A 21,439-nucleotide genomic window follows, 5' to 3' on the forward strand; every position below is an offset into this window, starting at 1 on the left:
ATATGCAAAATATGAAATTAGGAAAGGAAGTGAATTAAGACACTAGTAATAGAAGGGGAAACCAAAATTATTAGGGCTGAAAAAAGATGAAATGACAGCAGCATTTTTAAAAGAGTGTAAGGTACTGAAAGTAGAGAGACATTACAAATGGCATGGTCAAATTATATATGCCCTGTAGTTCCATTGCAAGGATAATTAGGTGATGTATTAGTCATGAATAAACTCTGTAAGCATTTGTGCAGTGATGTGCCTTGAACTCTTAAAGATGCATTCACAAAGGAATGCGGAAAAACTGTCCTCTGAAACAGACGTGTTTTTATATCTGTAATGCCAAGAAAGATTATTTCAGGCCTGTTGTCATATATTAATTATAAAAATTTGAGATTTTACTCTGAGTGAAGTGGAAGTTCATTTAATGCAGGATTTTAACCAAAGGGGTCATATTAGCTGGGTTTCATTTTAAACTCATCTGCCTCATGTCTACTCACTCTCAATCCCAAACCTACCCCCATGCTCAGCAACTGTGATAGTAGAGAGACCAATTAGGAGACTTGCAGCAGTGGAGATGGTGAGAAGTCATAGTTAGATTCTGGATATATTTTGAAAGTGGACTGAATGTGGGTTATGAGAAAAAGGAGTCAAGATTTTGGTCTCCAAGATTTTCCCCATCAACTGATATGGGAAAACTATGAGTGAATTTGGTCTGGGAGCAAATGTCAGGATGTTCATTTGGGAATGTTGTGTTTGGACATGATTCTTTCAGATCAAGTGGAAATGTAAAGAACACAGATAATGTGGTATAAATGCCTGGAGTTAGAGATATCTGGACTGGAGATGTGCTTTTAGGAGATATCAGCATTTAGATAATGTTTAAAACCATGAGACATTATGAGATCACCAAGGGTAGGGAATAAAGATAAAAAAGAGAAGGATCCAAAGACTGAGCTTTGTGCCTTTCCAAAGTTGATAGGTCAAGAGATGAGAGTAATGCACAAAGGAGACTGAGAAGAAGCATCTAGTGAGGTTGGGGAAGAGCCACGGAAGAGTTGTGTCCTGGAGGCCAAGTGGGGAAAGTATATCAAGGAGGAAGGCACAAGGAATTGTGTCAAATGTCCCTAATATACCAAATAAGATGAAGACGAAGAATTGACCGTTGACTTTGGCAATGAAGAGCCATTGGTGACTTTGGCAGTCTTCCTGGAGCTATGGTACAACAACAGTGACAAAAACCTACTGTGGAAGGTTTAAGAAGAGGAGTTATAAATAATGACTACTGACCCTACTTTTGTGGAATTTTGGAGCAAAAGGGAGCAAATAAATTGGGAAGAAACCACCAGGAAAACTGGAGTCAAAAGAAGTTGCTTTTTTTTTTTTCTTTCTAATTTTTAGTAATTAAAACAGCATACTTGTATGGTGATGGGGAGTTATCAACTATGGATAGGGTGGGGTGGGGAGAGAGGCTGGATTTGACTCTGTAAGGAGAGAGCATGGGAAAATTATTGGTCTGAAGTAGGTGAGAGCGATGGAAACTACTGCGTAAGTAGAGGAGATGGATGGACTTAGTTGGGAGTGCAGTTAGTTTATCTTGAGTATCAGGCAGGAAGTCAGAATACATGGGTACAGATGCCAGTGGGTGGGTGGGAGCTGTGGAAGTTTTCTTCAGATTGCTTCAGTCTTCTCAGTGAAACAGGAAGCAAAATCATCAGCTGAGAGTGAGGATTGGGGAGGAGGTGTTGGAAGACAGAATTTGCAGTGAGGGAATAAAATATGAAATATTCTTCTAGGAGAGTGGCAAAATAAGATGACCAGGGAAATATATTTTGGCTGCTCGTAGCATTAAGGACCCATTCGAGGTTATTGTTATAAATTTTAGGGGGATCAGCCTACATGTTGACACATTTTTTCCTCCAGTTGTGGTTTAACTGCCCAGGTATATTCATTGAGTTGGTGTGATGTGCACATGCACACAGACAAACACACACATGACTTATATTTTAAAAAAATTGTTTTGTGTCTCCCCTGTTCTATTCAAAAGAATATTTTTAATAATATTCATGGTCATGTTACAGCTCTATCTGAGATGGTATTTTTAAAAATAATAATACAAAGGCTTGATACCATGTCTCTAAAACAGTTGCTAATATTTTTCTTCCTTTTGTCTTTTTCCCTCTAGACACTGAACCTGATTTTAAAACCAAACAAAAATACAAACAAAAAGCACTATACCCCAACTAACATAACGAAGTATGTAAGAATTGAAAATTATTTTTAGAGATCAATTCCATTCCCCTCATTACAGATGGGGAAACTGAAGCCCATGGGAGAGGGATTGGCCCATAATACACAAGATTCCATATAATTCTACCCATAGCATTTCCCAAACTACCTTATTTGTTTTCTTTAGAGCCATGTCACAGATCAGATTCTGCCTTATGTTATGATATGGCCAAGGGGTATTACTGGTTCAGATTTTGGCAGTCATGTTGGAACAAACTTCTAGACGCTTTCATTATAGAGCTTCTTCTGCAGAACAGGTGTGTAGAAAAAGGTCTGTGTTAATTCCCGGCAGATGCTCAACCTTTCTTCTCCTACATATGCAACAGCTCAGCTGAAGCAAAAGTAACCTATCCCTGAATAATATCCCTCACATTATTTTTAGGAAAATGGCATTACTGTTGCCTGGTTACCTCTTTATTTTCTTAATTGCCTCTTTATAATGTGAGTTTCATAAGCTGTAGCCTCATGGAAAATCCAGAATTGCAGATGATTACCATTGTCATTAACTTTCTAATTTCCACTTGGAATTAAAAGTCTAGATACCTGGATTCTTGTCCTGTTTCTACCATAGATTTGTAACCTTGGTTAAGTAACTGAACTTTCTGGGCCACTAATTTTTAACCTATTAAATGAATAAAATGGACTTGATCAGTGGTTACAGTATTTTTAAAGTAGCAGCATCCAGGTTGTGTGAGAAATGAAAATGAAGTTTTTGTTTGTTTGTTTCTTAATTTAAATCAGAGCTAGGATGGCCCAGTTGACCACTCTTTCAGCACCTTCCAACCTTCCCAGGTTTCCTTAAGACAGCTTCACAGAACCCAGGTTCTCCAAGGATCACAATTTAAAACTGCTAGAGGGTCTAATATCACTTCTGGTTCTATCATTTTATAAATATATGATGTTATGCTATGTGTGTGTGTGTGTGTGTGTGTGTGTGTGTGTGTGTGTGTGTGATGAAAATGTTGAGGCAAAAGATGCACCTGTAGTTTGCAAAGACCCTTAAATACCTTAGACCATAGACCATAAACTTTTATTTTTCCCCTCATTGATGTAGCTTCAAAGGAAAAGAAGTAGGCTCAAAGTGAGATTGATGGAGACCTTTGCCTTCTCATCCCATTTTTAAGTTCCATAATGTAGATAAACTTATATCTGTTAGAAGAAGGTTCATGGTTAAGAGTGGTAGAGAGTGAGTAATGCCACAGATTGCAAAGTGGGGAGAAACTGGTGATTCAGCCCTGCTAAGCTCCAGGTACTGGGCAGAAGCTATGAAGGCATCTGCCAAGATCCAGCCAGTCTGCCAGTTATCATGTGGTATCTGTCTCACATGATTCTTTACATGTAAACTGAATTTTACCCTGATCTTTGGAGAAATGAGGAGAAAGGTTCCTTTGTACCGAAGTGGTTAAGGCTTAAGAGTTCATTTTCAAAAACCAACAAAAGTCAGAATACCTCTGATTATTCTAATGAATAATCTAAGGGCCTTAAACAAATACTAGTTTCAAAATTCTTTTTATGTTTATATCACTGTAGAAGCAGTATAGATAACAAATTACAATCGCTGGAATGTATATAGTTCAGAGAAGAAAATAAAATATTTTCTAAAATATTACTACTTGAAGATTAGCAATTTTAATATTCTGTAATATTTTACTTTCAGCTTTTGTGTAGAAATATACATGCATTAATGAAATGATAATGATACCATGCAAAAAAAAGTGTTACCACCAGCAATATATAAAAGTACTTTGTGATAAGATTCTCACAAATATTAAATATTATCAGTTTTAGCTTTTATAATATGGTACCCTATTCTTGTTTTTATTTCTTTGATTTCTGCTGAGAATTAATATTTTTAGTATTTACATAATTTTTAATATTTTAAATCTGCTTTTAGAATAGAGCAAGCTTTCTCCTTAGGCTTTTATAGTGACTTAAATTGACCGCTTTTAAAATAGCGTGCTTAAGTACATGCAGCAGTGGCCAATGTAGGTTAACCTGTATATAATACTTTAGTGTTGAGGATTCATATGTTATATAACTAGTCACCAATGAGGAGCAATAATGCAGCATTACCTTTTTAATCCATTAAATTCATGTTAAATTATTGTGTTATTTGAAATTAATTTTCTCAAATTACAAACATTATGTATAATATGTAACATATTTATAATATATTTATTTATTTAATAACATGTAAATCCCACCATGACCTCCCAAAGCCACTCACCACAGGTGACCACTATAACAACTTAACATATTATCCTTCCTTAGTCTTTCCAACTTATATAATACAGATACATTCATAAAATAGGAGGATTACAACTAAGGAGGTCATAACATAATAGTTTTTGAAACTTGTTTTGTTCCTTAAGAATATATAATAATATCTTTCCACATCAGTACATGTAGATCCACCTCATTCATTTTAATGGCTTCTTTATAGGATTGTAAAATTTTGAAAAGTTTTTTTAGGACTTGTTTTCAATGGTTCGGTGTTAGACATAGTATGGTAATAAATATCACTGTGTGTCTATATTTTGGCTTTGTACATGTATTTCAGTAAGAGAGATTCCCAGAAGTGTAATTGCTGTGTTAAAGTTAATGTGTGTTTTAGTTTTTAAGTTACTGCCAAACTGACCCTAAAATGGGATTTGCCACTTTAAAGTCGTATCAACAGTGTATGTCAGCACCCATTTCTTTATACACTGTCAGACCTGGCTTTTATCAGTGTCTTTAGATATGTTGGCAATCTGATGGCCTTTTTTTTTTTTTACATCTTTATTGGAGTATAATTGCTTTACAGTGTTGTGTTAGTGTTTCTGCTGTATAACAAAGTAAATCAGCTATATGTATACGTATATCCCCAATCTGATGGCATTTTGTCTTCATTTGTGTTCTTTAATTGTTCCTAAGATTTCACACACTTTTTCAAGTACAATCTCCTTATATATGTTAAAGAATGACTGATATACAATTGTGTCTTTGATTTCCTCTTTCATTCGATTGTTAATGTTGGATTTTTGAAAACTTTTATAATTAACTTCTAATTTTGTTGGATTGCAGTAATAGAATATGTTCAGAGATACACTTATTTGGTCTCCTGAAAGTGAAATCCTATAGCTTTCTCTTTCTGACAGCCTGGTGATGTGCCCTGGTTGTGCTACTAGTTTGGGGAATTGTGGAGATCAGGAGGTCTCCTCCCTTGTGGGAGGACTTGGTATACTATTCCAACCAAACAAACGACATGAACAAAATACCCACTTTTGCGTGGTTGTTTCATGATTGCTTAAAAGGTTTACCTCTATTTTCTATATCTAGTGTTCATATTTCTATATAGTAATTACACACAACACACACACGCGCACATGTGCACACACACACTACCGCCTTTGAGCTAAACAACCAGGTAGTCTCTCCCCATCTCCTAAAAGCTTTCCTGCCTTAGAAGCAGAACTTTTGCCTTCCTATGTTTCATAAAGCTTTGTACTAATTTTCCACATGATACATATGTACATTAATCTTTAAACCTCCCACAAATATACTTTTTAAGAAAATCTATTCACTTCAACCTAATGCTTAAATTTAATGCTTTACTTATAGCAAGTTATGTATTCCATACCTATATCCATATCCATGTTACAACTATGTGAAAAGTTAAGTTGCAGGGGGTTTGGTAAGAGACATATTGCCATCCCAGTTAAATAATTAGAAACTACTTAATTCTTGTTAAAGAGAGAAGGAACTTCAGATCATCCACCTCAATCCCATTTTACAGAGACAGAAATTAAGGAAATGTGAACTTCCCAAGATTATCTGCTTAGTTGGTCATGACTTACTTTCATTCTGAACTGATTCATTAGTTTTTGTTTGTTTGTTTGTTTTTGTTTTTGGCTGCACCACACAGCTTGTGGGATTTTAGTTCCCCGACCAGGGATTGAACCCGGGGCCCTCGGCAGTGAGAGTGTAAAGTCCTCACCACTGGACTTCCAGGGGATTCCCTATTAGTTCTTTGAAAATTGAAAAAAAATTTACACAGACCTTTGTAATCATGAAAAACAATCATAGGTTAAGTTGTGTTTCACCATTGATGGTATATGATTTATTGTGGTTTAAAGAGCATCATTCAATGAATCAGTGAGTGGTTGTAAGCTTTTTAATTTAAACCAATTCTGACACTGGTTGTCTTTTCTTCTTCCATCTCTTTCAAGATTATATGTAGCTCCTTCAGTGATACTGATAGTGTCAACTTATTTAAGCAATTTAACCAGACTAGTGTAGGCTTTCCCACTGAGTCAAACAACAGACGTCATTTGTGCCTTAGTCATAAATCCTGATAAAAGGGGTTTCAGAGCAAAACCAAATTTGATATCTAATATTTAACAAGTAGTCTGGGGAGACTTCTACTTAGAAATCAAAATTTAATGAGATATTTCAATTCACTATTTCTGAAGATGAACTAGTCTGATGTAATTCTCTTCTTTCAAAGTTCTTTACTGAACTTTCTATAATTGTTTTTCATGCAAGATTTGAAACATTTGGCCAGATATACATACTGACACAGAAACTAGCATTTTGAAATTGATATGCATATATATGGTGGGCAACCTCCCAAATTAACATTTAAGATATAGAATTCTCCCAAGATAGAGCTGAAAATACCGTAGTGTTTTTGTTTCTTTGTTTTTTGTTTTTTTTTCAAATACTCCACTTGTGGCCCTTTATTTCCTCATTGATTCCCTTTCTATCTTCTGCCAACCAGATGTGAGTATTGGCTAGGAATCTGTCTTGGCCTCCTGTACTTTTTTCTTCCTATTTTTCTCTTCCAAGAGCTTTCTCCTCATATAGGTTCAGTTCTCACCTTTATGTGTGTACCATCTCAATCTATGTCTCCTGTTCCTACCCCTCTCTCAGGTTATGAACACGTGTACTAAATTGTCTCACATTCAACCCAAAGATAGTGTGTCTGAAGCTGAACCTGTCATACTGAACCTGTCTGACCTTCTTCCATGCATCCTAATGTTGACATTGGAAAACTTGAGTCTCCTGAGCTTGAAATATTAGCATGAACTATGATATCCTTCTATTTCCATCTCTTCCCTTTACCTACTCTCCAGCCAATTGTGATTTTCTGATGTTTCTTTTGTAATGTTACTTATGTGTCTTACTTCCTACTGCTACAACTTGATTGGAGCTTCAGCCTACCTTTAAGGATTCACAGATGATCTCTGAGGCTCTATACCATGACTTTTCCATAATCTTCTACACACAATTGCCAGATTAATCTTCCTAAAACTTACTTTTAATAATTAGGGCCTCTTCCTCAGTGTCCTTCAGATGTAGTTAATGATTTAGTGAAAAAGACAAGATGTTTCAGTTTTGTTTACCATCACATGATTGAATTGGACCACATGTTTCTCAGATTCCTTATAATTATGGCATTTTCTGCATTTGTTGGGCTAGAGTTGTGTAAACATGCTTCTCCAACCCCATCTTCTTCTCTTTGTCTCTCAGGAACCCTTTGTCTATTCTGCTTCCACACTTCTCTCATTATTTCTCACACTTGAAGTAACTTTAAAATATCCTTGGTCTATCCAAATCCTTTATACTTTTGAAGGTCAACTTAAATCTTATTACCTGAAGATATTAAGTTCAAAATTATTACTACCATTCTGAAAAAAAATCTGGTCTTTGCTCAAAATCATTTTAGATGTTTTATCATATTGATAACACAATTGGAAAATCTAAATACTCTTTTCCAAAGACATGTAAGTGCTAGGTAAGAAAGAATAATGAAGAAACCTGGGTTTAAGTCTCAGCTCTTTGACTTCCAATCTGCATGTCTGCTAATAAGCCCCTTACCCAACACACACTGTCCCACTTTGCTCATTTGTGAAATAAGTAGGATTGGATTAGATAGTCCCCAAGTCTCTTTCAGTTTATAATTCATAAACCAATATTTAAAGACATTTCATATAATATAGTATAAACTATACTATTATACATCAAACTCTACTATTATGAAATAGACTCTATTTTATTACATATTTATCTGGTGATCATTAAATTTCTCAAGCCCAGGCCCTTATAAAAATATTCAAGCTTCAGAATCAAAATGATAGATAAATTACAGGATAGTTGTTTTATTTTTTTTACTGTATAAAACCAGTTTAATTCAGTTGAGCTATTAAAATGTGGGGTTACTTACTCAATAGGTTCTGATACTAATTCCAGTGTGGGTTATGGGAGAAGTTTTCCACACCAGCAAGCAATTCTTGGGACACCACCTGGATATCCCACAATTCAACTCAATTCTGACACTGTCTTTCCAGAAATATCATCAGATTCCACAGGTTACGAACTCCATCCTACAAGACTTCCCCCCCCCACCCCCATACTTTGCATGCTTATCACAAGCCCAAGTTGTTACCTGTGCTCTGACTGGCTACAAATTGGAGGTTTCAAGGACCCCCCACTCCTTGGTCTTCAGATGCTAGTCACCAGCCCAGGCTGTTACCTGTACTTCTGACCAACTGGCTATATATTAGAGGTTCCCATGAGTCCCTCCTTCCTTGGGTTTGATCAGTATTTTAGAGAGGCTCACAGAACTCTGAAAAACATTTTACTTACTAGATTACTGGTTTATTGTAAAAGGTTATAACTCAGGAATAGCCAGATGGAAGAGATGCATAGGGCAAGGTATGTGGGAAGGGGCGCAGAGCTTCCATGCCCTCTCCAGGTGTGCCTGTCTCACCAAATCTCCATGTGTTCACCAACCCAGAAACTCTCAGAACCCTGTCCTTTTAGGTGTTTATGGAGGCTTCATTACACAGCTGTGATTGATTAAATCATCGGCCATTGGTGATTGAATTCAATCTCCAGCCACTTTTCCTTCCCCAGATGCCAGGATATCAGGGGGTGGGACTGCAGTTCCAACCTTCTAATCACATGGTTGACTGTCTTAGAAACTAAGCCCCCATTCATAGGTGCTTTCCATAAGTCACCTAATTAACGAAACAAAAAATACCTTTAGGCCTCCCACACTTAGGAAATCCCAAGGATTTTAGGAACTCTAGGCCAGAAATGGGGATGAATACCAAATACGTATTTCTTATTATAAATCACAACATCACACATATAATATACTAATTGAATAAGCTAGGGAACTTTTATTGGAAAAAAAGCTTGCTAAGTACAAGTCACTGTGACAAACATCGATGGATTGGGAATGGGGATGAAGATACAGAAATGAATTCAAAGGTTTGGTGTCTACATTCAAGGAACCAATTGTCTAATGGGGGAGGCATACAGATAAAGAAATTACTGTAATTATAAGCATAAGAAGCTGTTAATTGTTACCACTTATTGCATACTTACTGTGAACTAGGACCTAGGCCAGAGACTAACATACAAATGCTAATTAACATGCACAAACTATTTTTTACAACAAGATTCCAAGATTATTATTCCTATTTTGCAAAAGAAAAAAATGAGATCAGAAATCTTAATCTCTCCAAAGTCATATAACTAGAGTGATGAGAATGTACTATCCATTACATCTTATTAGGTATCTTTTGAGGCTTGGAAATATTTCTGTAGAAAGGCTTATTCAAAAGGAATAATTATTTCTAAATGGAGGCGTCACTTAGAAAATTGCCTTTGAAAGTAGCCTTAGAGTTGCGTCTTATAAGAAGAGTAGATTTTCCATTGACTTGGTGGGTGGACAAGTCATTTTAGGCACAGAGATTGAATAAAATCCCAGAGGCAAAGAAGTAGAAGTCATATTCAGGGAATTCTGGTGATTAAGCATATATAATAAGAAGAGCAGGGAGTGAGCAAAGAAAAAGATGCAGCTTTTGAGGTTGGGTGGGCTGGATATTAGAAGAGTGTGTTACTTACCCAGGGCAAGTTAATTGGAAAAAATAGCCATTCTAAGTTCTTTCAAAGATGACAGCTCAATCAGCTTGCATAACAGGGAATAGAATCTACCCACCTGCTTAGTTTCTAATGTAATTTGCTGAAAGCTGTGTCTTCCTACACACTTCTTCATAACTAATTTGACCTATACCAGATAGTAGTTTTACAGTACCTGCAGTCAACATGAAAAGCTCTTTTTTTCATGATAATTTTCTACTCTCTTTCTGGTCTATTGAGTTTCTAAGCAATTTTTTTCTTGTTCTTTGTTCCCTCTTGCAAAAGTTTTGCTCTTCTCATCGTGGGCTTGAAAATAGTGTGTGGGTTGCCAAAAGGCAAATACAATGAAGGTGAGTTTTGAGGTTGGTTTCAGGTGCTCCCACCCACTTTTTTCTTCAGTATAATGGAGGAGCAACTCCAGAGTCTTTGTGGGGTGTGAAAATTTAACACAAATTTCCAGGATCACATTCATATTATTAATTATTATGTGTTTTATTTAGTTTTATCCAGTAAAGCCAATCTACTGACACCAGGTTTTGGTGAAGGAAAGTGCAGCATTTATTGCAGGTGCCAAGCAAGGCCTATGGGCAGCTAATGTTCAAAAGACCCAAACTCCCTGATGGGTTTCAAGGAAGGGTTTTTAAAAGCATGGTGAGCGAGAGAGTCTCAGGGTACATGATCAGCACATGCACAATTCTCTGATTGGTTGATGGTGAGGTAACAGGGTGGTATCATGGGGGTTAGCATCATCAATCCTCAGGCTCCAGCCAGTCTGGGGGCTATGTGCTCATGGTCATCTTGCAGTTAACTTCTTCCATCTGGTGGGGGTTTTAGTATCTGTGAAACAGCTCAGGAATGTGCATCAGATGCTATTATCTGTGTCCTTCAGGGAGGAACTAAAGATTCTGTGACTCTGCTACATGGCTGATCCATTGTTTAAATTGATACCAGTTCTTCTGGCCCAATTGCTATTTCTTTGTTACTACATGTTCACATTTTTCTAATCATTAATTTTTTTTTTTTTTTGCGGTACGCAGGCCTCTCACTGTTGTGGCCTCTCCTGTTGCGGAGCACAGGCTCCAGACGCGCAGGCTCAGCGGCCATGGCTCACGGGCCTAGCCGCTCCACGGCATGTCAGATCTTCCCGGACCGGGGCACGAACCGGTGTCCCCTGCATCAGCAGGTGGACTCTCAACCACTGCGCCACCAGGGAAGCTCTAATCATTAATTTTTGAGCCAGCCTTTTGTGACTCAGGGGAGGCCGAGGAGACTAAAGTTTTTCTCAAACAAGAGGTGGGCAAAGGACATGGAGGGGTCTGTTCTGGGAAGGCCCCGTAGGATCCTGCTCAGTTACATATCCTTCTAGTGAAATAGCATTTACTTATAAGTGTCTAATACAAGAGCTTACGTATAAAAACCTTTGTACCACTTGTTTCGAAGAAACGAACTTACATTATAAAATAACTTTGTAATCTAAGTAAGTATTAGTAAATTAATCAAAAAACCACTGTGTAAACAATGCGATATATACTTAGTTATATCTTTTAATGTGAGACATTTAATGTAGATTTCATATGGTGAGGGTTTAATTTATATATATGAATACACACATGTATCTACATATATAAGACAGCAAACTGCCCTAAAAACCTTTAACTGTTAAAAGTTAACAATATAGCAACACATAATAAATGAAATCAGATAAAAGCAAAATATACTTAACGATCAGCTCCTTTTTGAAGTCCAATCATAAAGAGAAAGAGCAAGCTATTGGTTAACCAGTTGATTGGTTATTGGTTAATTCAGTTAACCAATTAAATTACCAGGGTTAGCTGGAGAATAGATCACTCAGAAGGTAGATAATTCAAACAAGAAAACATAAAACAGAGAGACAAACATTGGCAATACTTTTTAGAGAACTTTGCTTAGAAGAATTTACTCTGGCCTAAGAGATCCCCTTACCCCAAAAACAAATTGAGATGTGTACATTGAGATATCATAGCTTAGTGCTATTAACCTTTCAAGTTATATAACTCACTTGCCTTGATTCTAGGCTTGACAGAAATCTTTGGGCTAGAATTTATTTTCCAGTGTGTGTGGTGTGAATGTGTGTGTTTTGGGAAATGCATGTGCTGGATATATGATATGACTGCCAGTCCTCAAACCAGTACTGTTTCCTATGACATAAGAGTCATTTTATTAGTATCATATTGGTATTATTTTATTCCAGATTTACTGATAGATCATTGACATATGTGTATTTTTAAGGTGTACAATGTGATGATTTAACACACGTGTATATTGTAAAATGATTATCAAAATGAGGTTAATCGATACCTCTATTCCCTCACAAAATTATTGTGTGTGTGTGTATGTGTTGATAAATTTTAAGATCTGTTCTCTTAACAACTTTCAGGTATATAATACAGTATTGATGATTATAGTCACCATGCTATATATTAGATCCCCAGAACTTATTCATCTTATTGTTAGAAGTTTGTAGACTTTGACCAACATCTCTCCATTTCCTCCTCCCCTATACCCTAGTAATCACCATTCTACTCCATGTTTCTAGGAATTTGGCTTTTTTATATTCCACATATAAGTGAGAACATACAGTATTTGTCTTTCTCTGACTCATTTCACTTAGAATAATGCCCTCAAGATCCATTCATGGTGTCACAAAAGGCAGGATTTCCTTCTATTTATGGTTGAATGTATATACACAATGGAATATATCACATATCCCATCTTCTGTATCCAGTCATCCATTGGTGGACACTTAGGTTATTTCCATGTCTTGGCTATCATGAATAGTGCTGCAGTGAACATAAGGGTGCAGATATCTCTTTGATATCTTATTTTTATTTCTGTTGAATATATACCTAGAAGTGGAATTGCTGAATCATATGGTAGTTCTATTTTTAATTTTTTGAGGACCCTCCATACTGTTTCCATAGTGGCTTTGCCAATTTACATTCCCACCAACAGTGAACACAGTTTCCTATTCTCCACAGCCTCATCAATACTTGTTATTTCTTGTCTTTTTGATAATAGCCATTTTGACAGGTGTGAGGTGATATCTCATTGTGGTTTTTATTTGCATTACCCTGATGATTAGTGATGTCAAGTATCTTTTTATGTACTTCTTGGCCATTTGTATGACTTGTTTGGAAAAATGTATTCAAGTCTTTTATCCATTTTTTTTTTTTTTGCTATTGAGTTATGTGAGTTCCTTATATATTTCAAACGTTAACTTCTTATCATATAGGTGATTTGCAACTATTTTCTCCCATTCGTAGGCTGCCTTTTTATCTTGGTAATTGTTTTTCTGTGCAGATGCTGTTTAGTTTGATGTAGTCCCACTTGTATATTTTTGCTTTTATTGCTTTCATTTTTTGCAATTCTCATCATATTCAAAAAACTGTTTTCAAGACCAGTATTAAGGAGCTTTTTCCTTATGTTTCCTTCTAGTAGTTTTATGCTTACAGATTTTACATGTAAGTCTTTAATACATTTTGAGTTAATCTTTTGAAAAGTATAAAAAGAGTTCAGTTTCACTCTTCTGCATGTGGTTAGCCAGTTTGCCCAGCATTATATTTGTGTTATTAATATATCCTACGAACTTTGTTACCCTGACTCCACCTTTAAAAAGTTTCTGCTTCTTTCTGTCAAAGTCACATTTCTGAGACCATAACTGAAAATCAGTCTCTCACCATTGTAAGTAAAGCCACCTGAGGATGTCCCTTGGCAACAGTAGACTAGCTTTTCTGTGGTATAAAGCTTGCTGTTGTCTTCTTTCTTTGCTATTTAACATCACTCATTATTTTGCCTCTATTTTTTTATTAAGTAGTATATAGAAGAAATTATCAGAAATTTCTACATACCCACAGAAAGGAAATTAGCAAGAAGAAATAGTGAATCAGTGAAAACTCACATGAATAAAAACAGGCTCTTGTGTAACATTAATGGCAATAAGAATGTTAGCAGGAACTGGTATTTATTGAGTTAGTCTATGTACCAAGTATTATGTAGCCCTTTGTGTGGGATCATTGATTCCTCCCAGCAACTCTATGAGACCAAGACTACTACCGATTACAGACTAGGTAAATGAAGATTGGACATGTGAAGTAACATGTTTGTGGTCTAGCTACTTCTGCCCTCATAGGGGCCTGAACCAAGACATGAAACCAGGTCTGTCTTTTGAAGAGCTCTTGAACATTCAGATAGTGGTGTGATACTAAAAATCAGTAACATACAAAATTTCCACCAACTGTGGAAATCAGAATTAGATGTATTGTTGGGAAGGCGAGTTGTTAGTTTGTCTTCAGACATATCCAAGAGAAATAATTCTTACATGATAAATCATCAAAATCCTGTGTGTAGATGAATAAAATATGGGAGAGGATAAGGATAACTTACTAGGTGACTCTAAGTTGATTTTTTTTTAATTCCACAGATGTTTTTATTTTTACCAAAAGTGAATAATTGTACTTTTTACATTTAGATTCACCTGTGATATTTATCTCAGAGAGGCAGCAGCAGTGAGTGGTGGCTTGAAGCGAGATCTTAGTTCCCTGCCCAGGAACTGAACATAGGTAGCCTGGATGAAAACCAGGAATCCTAGCTACTAGACCAGCAAAGGCTAGAGGCTAGAAGCAAATTTTCCCTGGCTCTTGCCTCTGTTTGAAAGCAAGAATGTTTCAAGGAGGCAAAAACTGTAAAAACAGGTGCAAAGTTTATTATTAGAGGCACAGCACAAGTGGGAGAGCACACAGAGAAACAGTTTATTTAAGACAGAAGCAAGGCAGAGATGCACACCTGGCAAGAAAGGGTGTGGGCGTCCTCCCCAATGAGGAGGAGTGCAGTAAAGAGGAGGTTAAATCATTTATATAGGGCAGTTCTTCCAGATCTTTGTTTACCTTTGGCCAATTATCTCGTTTCTTTTTCCACACCTGACCTGCCCTAGGACCCTACCCAAACTGCGTGTGCAACTTTTTGCCAAGATGGATTTCATCCCAGAGGCCTATGGGACGGCCTTAGCATCACATATTATGGGGTGGTGCCCCCTCCTTTTGACCCCCAAGGAGCCTTTCTGCGCATGTGCAGTGTTTCCCTTGTCCCAAGGATGGGAAATATAGTGACTTCTTGATCTTTTACTCAAACAAGGTTTATCCCCTTTCTGTTCCTGCCATGACTGTTATCTTAAGGTGTCCACAGGAAACAAAGTCCAGCTATTTACACTGTTGTTATTTCCATCTCGAAATGTAAACAGGAGGCTGGCTGTAAATGCCTAGCCTGGAGCCCATCTATCTCCTGCCTTAGTATTAAACGGCATGTCCTTTCTATCCTACTCTATGAAAGTTTCAGGTAGGGTTTTTATATCAAAAAATTTCCATTTATAATGAAGAAATTGACATCCAGGGGCTAACCTGTCTCCTTGCTAGCAAGGCTTAGGCTTCCAAGGCTTTCCTGCTCCAGGACCACGTGGCCCTAAACCAGACCTGTCAGAGAAAGAGGACCTCTTGCCTCCTCTCTGATGCCCAATGGAAACAATCCTCTGTGCATTATACCTATTTTTTTATATTTCTTAGTGTCAAGTCAGAGTATTTACTAGTTTGTTTGTTCTTGGGGGTGAGGGGCGAGTTTTGTTGTATTTGGCTTTTTATGTGTTGTTTTGAATTACTTTAATGAGGTATATTACATATAAAAAACTCTATTTAATGTTAACAATGTGATGAATTTGGAGATAAGTGTACACCTATGAAACCATCTCTTCAATCAATGCCATAAACATATCCATCACCTCCAAAATTACTCTCCTGCCCTATTCAGTCATTCATCCATTCATTCATTCTTCCATGGTAAGTAGAATGTTGGTTACTAGGAGTTGGGGGAAGGGGAACATGCAAAAGTGTTGGTCAAAGGTTACAAAACTTCAGTTATGCAAGATGATTAAGTTCTGAAGATCGACGGTATAACTAATGTTATAGCTGTGTTATATACCTAAAATTTGCTAACAAGGTAGATAGATTTTATGTTGCATTTGTTTCAATGCCTTGTCCCTACTCCACTGCACTTATTTTTCTTCACAGCACTTATCTGATATACTATATTTTTTGTTGTTTTTATATTATTACTTTCCTTCTTCCATTAGATTGTACCCTACATGAGAGAAGGAAGTTTTGCTTTGTTTAGTTTTTTGTTTTGATCACTATCCTGAGTGCCTAGAACAGTGCCTGATAAATGGTAGGTTCTCAAAAACATTGCTGATGAAATGAACTACACAGTAATGTGTCTTTAATATGTAGAACTGACAGGAGTTTATGCAGTACTATATTAATTTCCCTGGGGTGGACTGTAGCATCAATTTGAGCTCCTCAGATAGCAGTCTCTGCTCTATGTGTCCTTCTGAAGATAGCCATTAGCCAAGTCCATGACTAGTGTATACACATCCCTAGTGTGAGGCAGAGCACTAATTGCCTCCCACACTAAGGCTATATTGGTCTTCCAGTCTCAATTAAAGCCAGATTAGTAACCTGTGGGGAAATTCCTATGATTCTTCTGGGATGTTGGTCCAGACTTCCCCCTTAATATATTCAAAGTTTCTCTCTTAACACAGTTATTATTCTCCTGGACATGGTAGATGCTTAAATATCAAAGGAATATACTTTTCTTCCATTTTCTTAGGAAAATCTGTTTTAAAATAATTCCAAATCCTTGAGGGAGAATGTAATTTAATTTTCACTGTTACAAACCAGAAGTTGTTGTTCCTACTTACCGCTTGTTCCTAAACGACAGCCTAGAAAAGCCCAATCTTTGCACCTAGCCATTCTATCCTGTGAGTAAGAAGAGAAATCTAGAAGATCTGTACAAAAGTATGTGCAATGGAGTGATCTTCTTTTATTAAGACATGTGCTCACTCATTTATCACAGCATTGTAGTGGTTCTTTTTGCAACAGACATTGAGCTAGGTGAGAAAGCACATGAAGAGAGACTGAAAAGAACATTAGATTCAAAATTAGAAGAACCAAGATTGAGTCAGAATGGGGCATATAATAGCAGTGTGACTTTGGCAACTCAAATTTCTTTGAGTTTCATATTTTTTATTAAGAAAATGAAGGTGTTAATACGTACTTTACAAACTTGGATTTTCTGAGCACTGAAAGAATTACTGATTACCTTAAAACAAAAAGTTTTGTCTTTATATGAAATTAAATATTATCATAAAAAGTTTCATAATATAATAAGAAGGGGGTATATAAGAAAGACAGAGAGAGAAAGGGAGAATGACTGCCAGGGTTCTTTTCTCAACATAAAAAATTCAGCATGAGAAAAATATATAAATGTTTGAAGTAAAAAGCAACTACATGGCATTGAAGTCAACTACATGGGCTTTAGAGTCAGATTATCTGTGTTCAAATCTAGGTTATGCATTACTCTCACTGCATGATTTCGAGTATTTACTTAATCCCTTTGTTCTTCAATTTCCTCATTTATAAATTTGAGATAATAGTATTGGTCTCATATGGCTAGAGTGAGGATTGGGATAAGCGTTTAGCATACCAAGCTCCCATGTTATTATTTTACATATTAATGTTATTAATATTGTAAGTGGGGCAGCACGCAAAATTCCTGTTGCCAAAAGTGGATTTTCAGGTATGCCATGCAGAGATGTGAGGTGGTCCCTTAGTATGATAAAGGAGAATGGCAAGTTGGCCATTTTTCTCTTCCCTCTTTTTTTCTTTCTTTGTCTTCTGTATATTGGTGTTTCCACTTTCCAAAGCTTAGGTTGTCCAGGGCCCTTGCTGCAAACCCATCTGGTGCTCAGAGATCTTGGCTCTTCCCTTTTTGGGACTACAGTGTGCAAGGAACAGGGAGTACAGAGAGTAAATTAAATAAGTGACAGACTGACCCAAGTCATATTAATTATGACTTACTGGATTTTTTCTCCATTTTCAACAAGAGATGATCAGTGAATAAAATGAGTGAAGAAGCAAGAAATACAGACTCTATCTGGGTATTCTCATGACCTCCCAAACCAAAAAGCATGATCTATAAATATAGACCACCATCATCATCATCATCAAGCCATGTAATATTTTATAATTATTATAGTTTAAAATCACATTTACTGATTACTAGGTTTGATCCCAACAGTTTTATAGTTAAATAAATATTATTGTTTTTATTTTACATGTAATCTTTGTGTCCTTTTTATAAATTCTAGACAGGTCTGTAAGTATGTTATTAAAAAAAACAGCTGTAGATGATCACACTCACCTATGGTATTCAGATGAATGGTGAGCAATGTGATCTATCAGTCCACAAACATTTAGTAATTATATATAATTTCCTACCTCCCTATATGTTATTTCCTATCTCAGTCTGTAAAGATCCACTTCAGTTGGGTAGAGTCCACTCTTTTTTTCTAGTCTCTATCCTTTTTCCCTTTTAAAATCTCCTTAGTTTTTCTAATCCTCTGTTCTCCTTCTTGTTTCCAGCACTGCTCTGAAAATCTTTGCTGCAAGCTGCTTGAAGGGGGTTGACACGAAGCTCAAAAAAACATCTAAAATATTTCAGGGTCTTGGCAGGACCTGTGGGTGAATTAGGCAGGCAGTTTATAATATTACAGAGGGAATGATGAATGAAACTAAACCTCAACTTCAGGAGAAGTGTGATGACTTGGAGAGAGAATGAGAGAGGAGGCACTGACAGTTCAGTTCCACTTGACCCTTGACAAGTGATAATGAAGTTTCGGTTTTAACACGTCTCCAGTTTTTCAAGAGAAGTTGCAAATAAGGGTATTTATCTAAATATCTCAATTTAGAATATTGGCAATACTTTCAAATCCTTAAAAAAAATACTGTGTAAGTCTAATAAAATGACCCCAAGACCAGATTTGTTCTTTGTCTTTCAACCTGAAACCTCTGCTTTATACCCTTCAGAAATTTGTGAGGGGACAATGTAAAGAAAATGTAGCCCTGTTAATATCGACTGCCCTTCATCAAGCAGCTGATGAGTTATGCCAGTCTGTCACTTTATTCTGTTTGACTAAAGACCTCTCCTCTTTACTAGGGGCGGGGTTCAGAACAAAAAGTAGAGAGTAGAGAATAGAGAATAAAGTTATAGAGAATAAAGTGAGTAGAGAATAAAGTTATCTCCTGCTGCTCATGAATGAGGTATCTATGGCTCAAATATTTGCTCTAGATGTTTGCCAGGGACAGTCCCTGTTTATACCTGCTGTCCCACCCAGTGTAATAATTAATAGTTCCCCTTTCATACTCAGAAATATGCAACTAGGTAAATATGTGGTGACATTAGTGCTGGTTAACACATGTGTCATAGCTATTGACAGACCAAAATCACTTGAATGAAGAGAGACAAGTAAATATTTGCTGGTTACTATATGAGATCAAACTGTTACAGTGTCTAGACTCAAAGCCAGGTTAGCTGACTCTAAAATCAGAAGTCTTTCCATAATCCAGGCTGTTTTAAAGTTTTACATTAAGCTTTAGAAACCTATTTTACAGATACTGGAACTAAGGCTAAGAGAAAATGTGCTCAGGCACATCTCTTAGGAAGTAACAGAGCACAGATTTTAACTAAGATCTTTTGAGGTCAAGGCTGCATACTTTCCTAACTGTCTCCCTATTTAGAAACCCCAGACCAGTCATTATACTATACATGACAGTCACTACACTAAAGGTACAATTTGGTGATGCATCTGTTAAGGGAAATAGACTCATAGAATAGGACTAATAATTGGGGAGACAAGACTAACTGGCATAAAAGAATCAGAGAACAACTCATGATTCTATATAATTAAGTGCTGAATTATTTAGTAAGGATAAAGAGGTTCAGAAGAGACTCTGTGTGGGCTGGTATATTCAGGGAAGAGGTGGCACATCAACTACGCCTTGGAGAACTTGGGTGATGAACAGCAGGTGGAGAACATTCCCACAAGAGAAAACAAAGAGTATTTTTGGTTGTTTTTGTGAGGCAGATCAAGGAAATATATTCTGACCCAAAACTGAGAATTTGTGCTGGTGAATCAAGAGAAATCTGGTGGATAAATTAAGTTGGGCCAGATTATAAGATTTTTTTTAATGTTTAATTTTGTTTTAGCCATACATACACATAACTTTACATAAATGCATAAATGTGTATTCGAATGTATAGTTATACAGACGCTTTAGAATGTATAGTCATTTTTCTTTTTTCCCTTTTTTGGCTTCCTTCTCTCACTTTCTTCTTCTATCCAGCTGTGTTTATCCACCCACACCCATGTTAACAAACTAGTATGTAGCTTTGTATATATTTTAACCCTGTTCAAATAATCAGATAGACTTCATGGTAGGATAAATCATAACTTACCATATTGCTGCGTCTGAGTTTTGTTTCCAGTGTTTTTTCTACCAAGATCAATGATGCAATAAAGACCCTGACATACAGGTCATTATTTATGGCTGCTATGTTTGTATGGGATAGACTTCGAGGAGGTGGATTATTGGTTAAAATAGGCTCTCATATATCACAGTTCCAAAGCAATGTATGAAAGAATGCTTTCCCCAACATCCCCTATAAAAATGGGGATCATGGCTCCTTTCCGTTGTTGCTAATGTGAAGGGCTTAAAAAATATACCTAGTTATTTTAACTTATATTTCCCTGACTGCCGGAGAAAATATTTTCCCCACTTTATTTATGATGTTTTTAGATTATGATCTGAGAATGTGGTCTGTAAATACTCTACATTTTTCTTTTATTTTTTTCTGTTTTGTCTTTTTTTTCCTCCCTCCCTCTCTCTTTCTCTCTCTTTTAAATTTATCAATCAGGGTTTAATCAGGGAAGCAGAATGAGAAATATTTTAAGTATTATAGAATAGGGATTTATTTTAGAAATTGGAATTTACCTAACTATAAGAGATTTTGATAAAAATGGTCCAAAAAAGGATGTTGGAGTATCGGATAAAAGCTATTAATCAGCCCTTCTGTATCGCTCGTATGGCAGACAATCAGGGAATTTGGAATGGGACTACGATGGAGCACTGGTGGAGGAGCCCATGGAAAAGCGATTGCCTCTGCACCTGCTGGTGGCATGGCTTCTCTACAGGGAAAAAAAGCTGGCTACGGTGCCAGGAAGAACAGGGGTTACCTAGAACCTGTGTGCACCTCAGTGTCATTCTCTCATTGCTTGTAAACACAATGACCTTCAGAGTGCAGTGGCTGCTGCTTCACTTCAGCTTTCCTA

At 36.6% G+C, this 21,439-nt stretch overlaps 1 protein-coding gene across 1 annotated transcript in view; it reads left to right on the plus strand.

Moving 5' to 3' along the window:
- Nucleotides 1-21,439, plus strand: part of ANO3 (anoctamin 3) — a gene marked incomplete at both ends in the record, with an annotated part of 414,423 nt that overhangs the window by 110,948 nt on the left and 282,036 nt on the right. Inside the window, 2 exon segments of the mRNA XM_082845360.1 lie at nt 10,463-10,518; nt 10,520-10,538. Of these exon segments, the coding sequence (XP_082701486.1) occupies nt 10,463-10,518; nt 10,520-10,538 (75 nt within the window).

The sequence above is a fragment of the Leucopleurus acutus genome (genome assembly GCF_964270905.1).
Source record: "Leucopleurus acutus genome assembly, chromosome: 8".
NCBI classification, from domain to species: domain Eukaryota; kingdom Metazoa; phylum Chordata; class Mammalia; order Artiodactyla; family Delphinidae; genus Leucopleurus; species Leucopleurus acutus.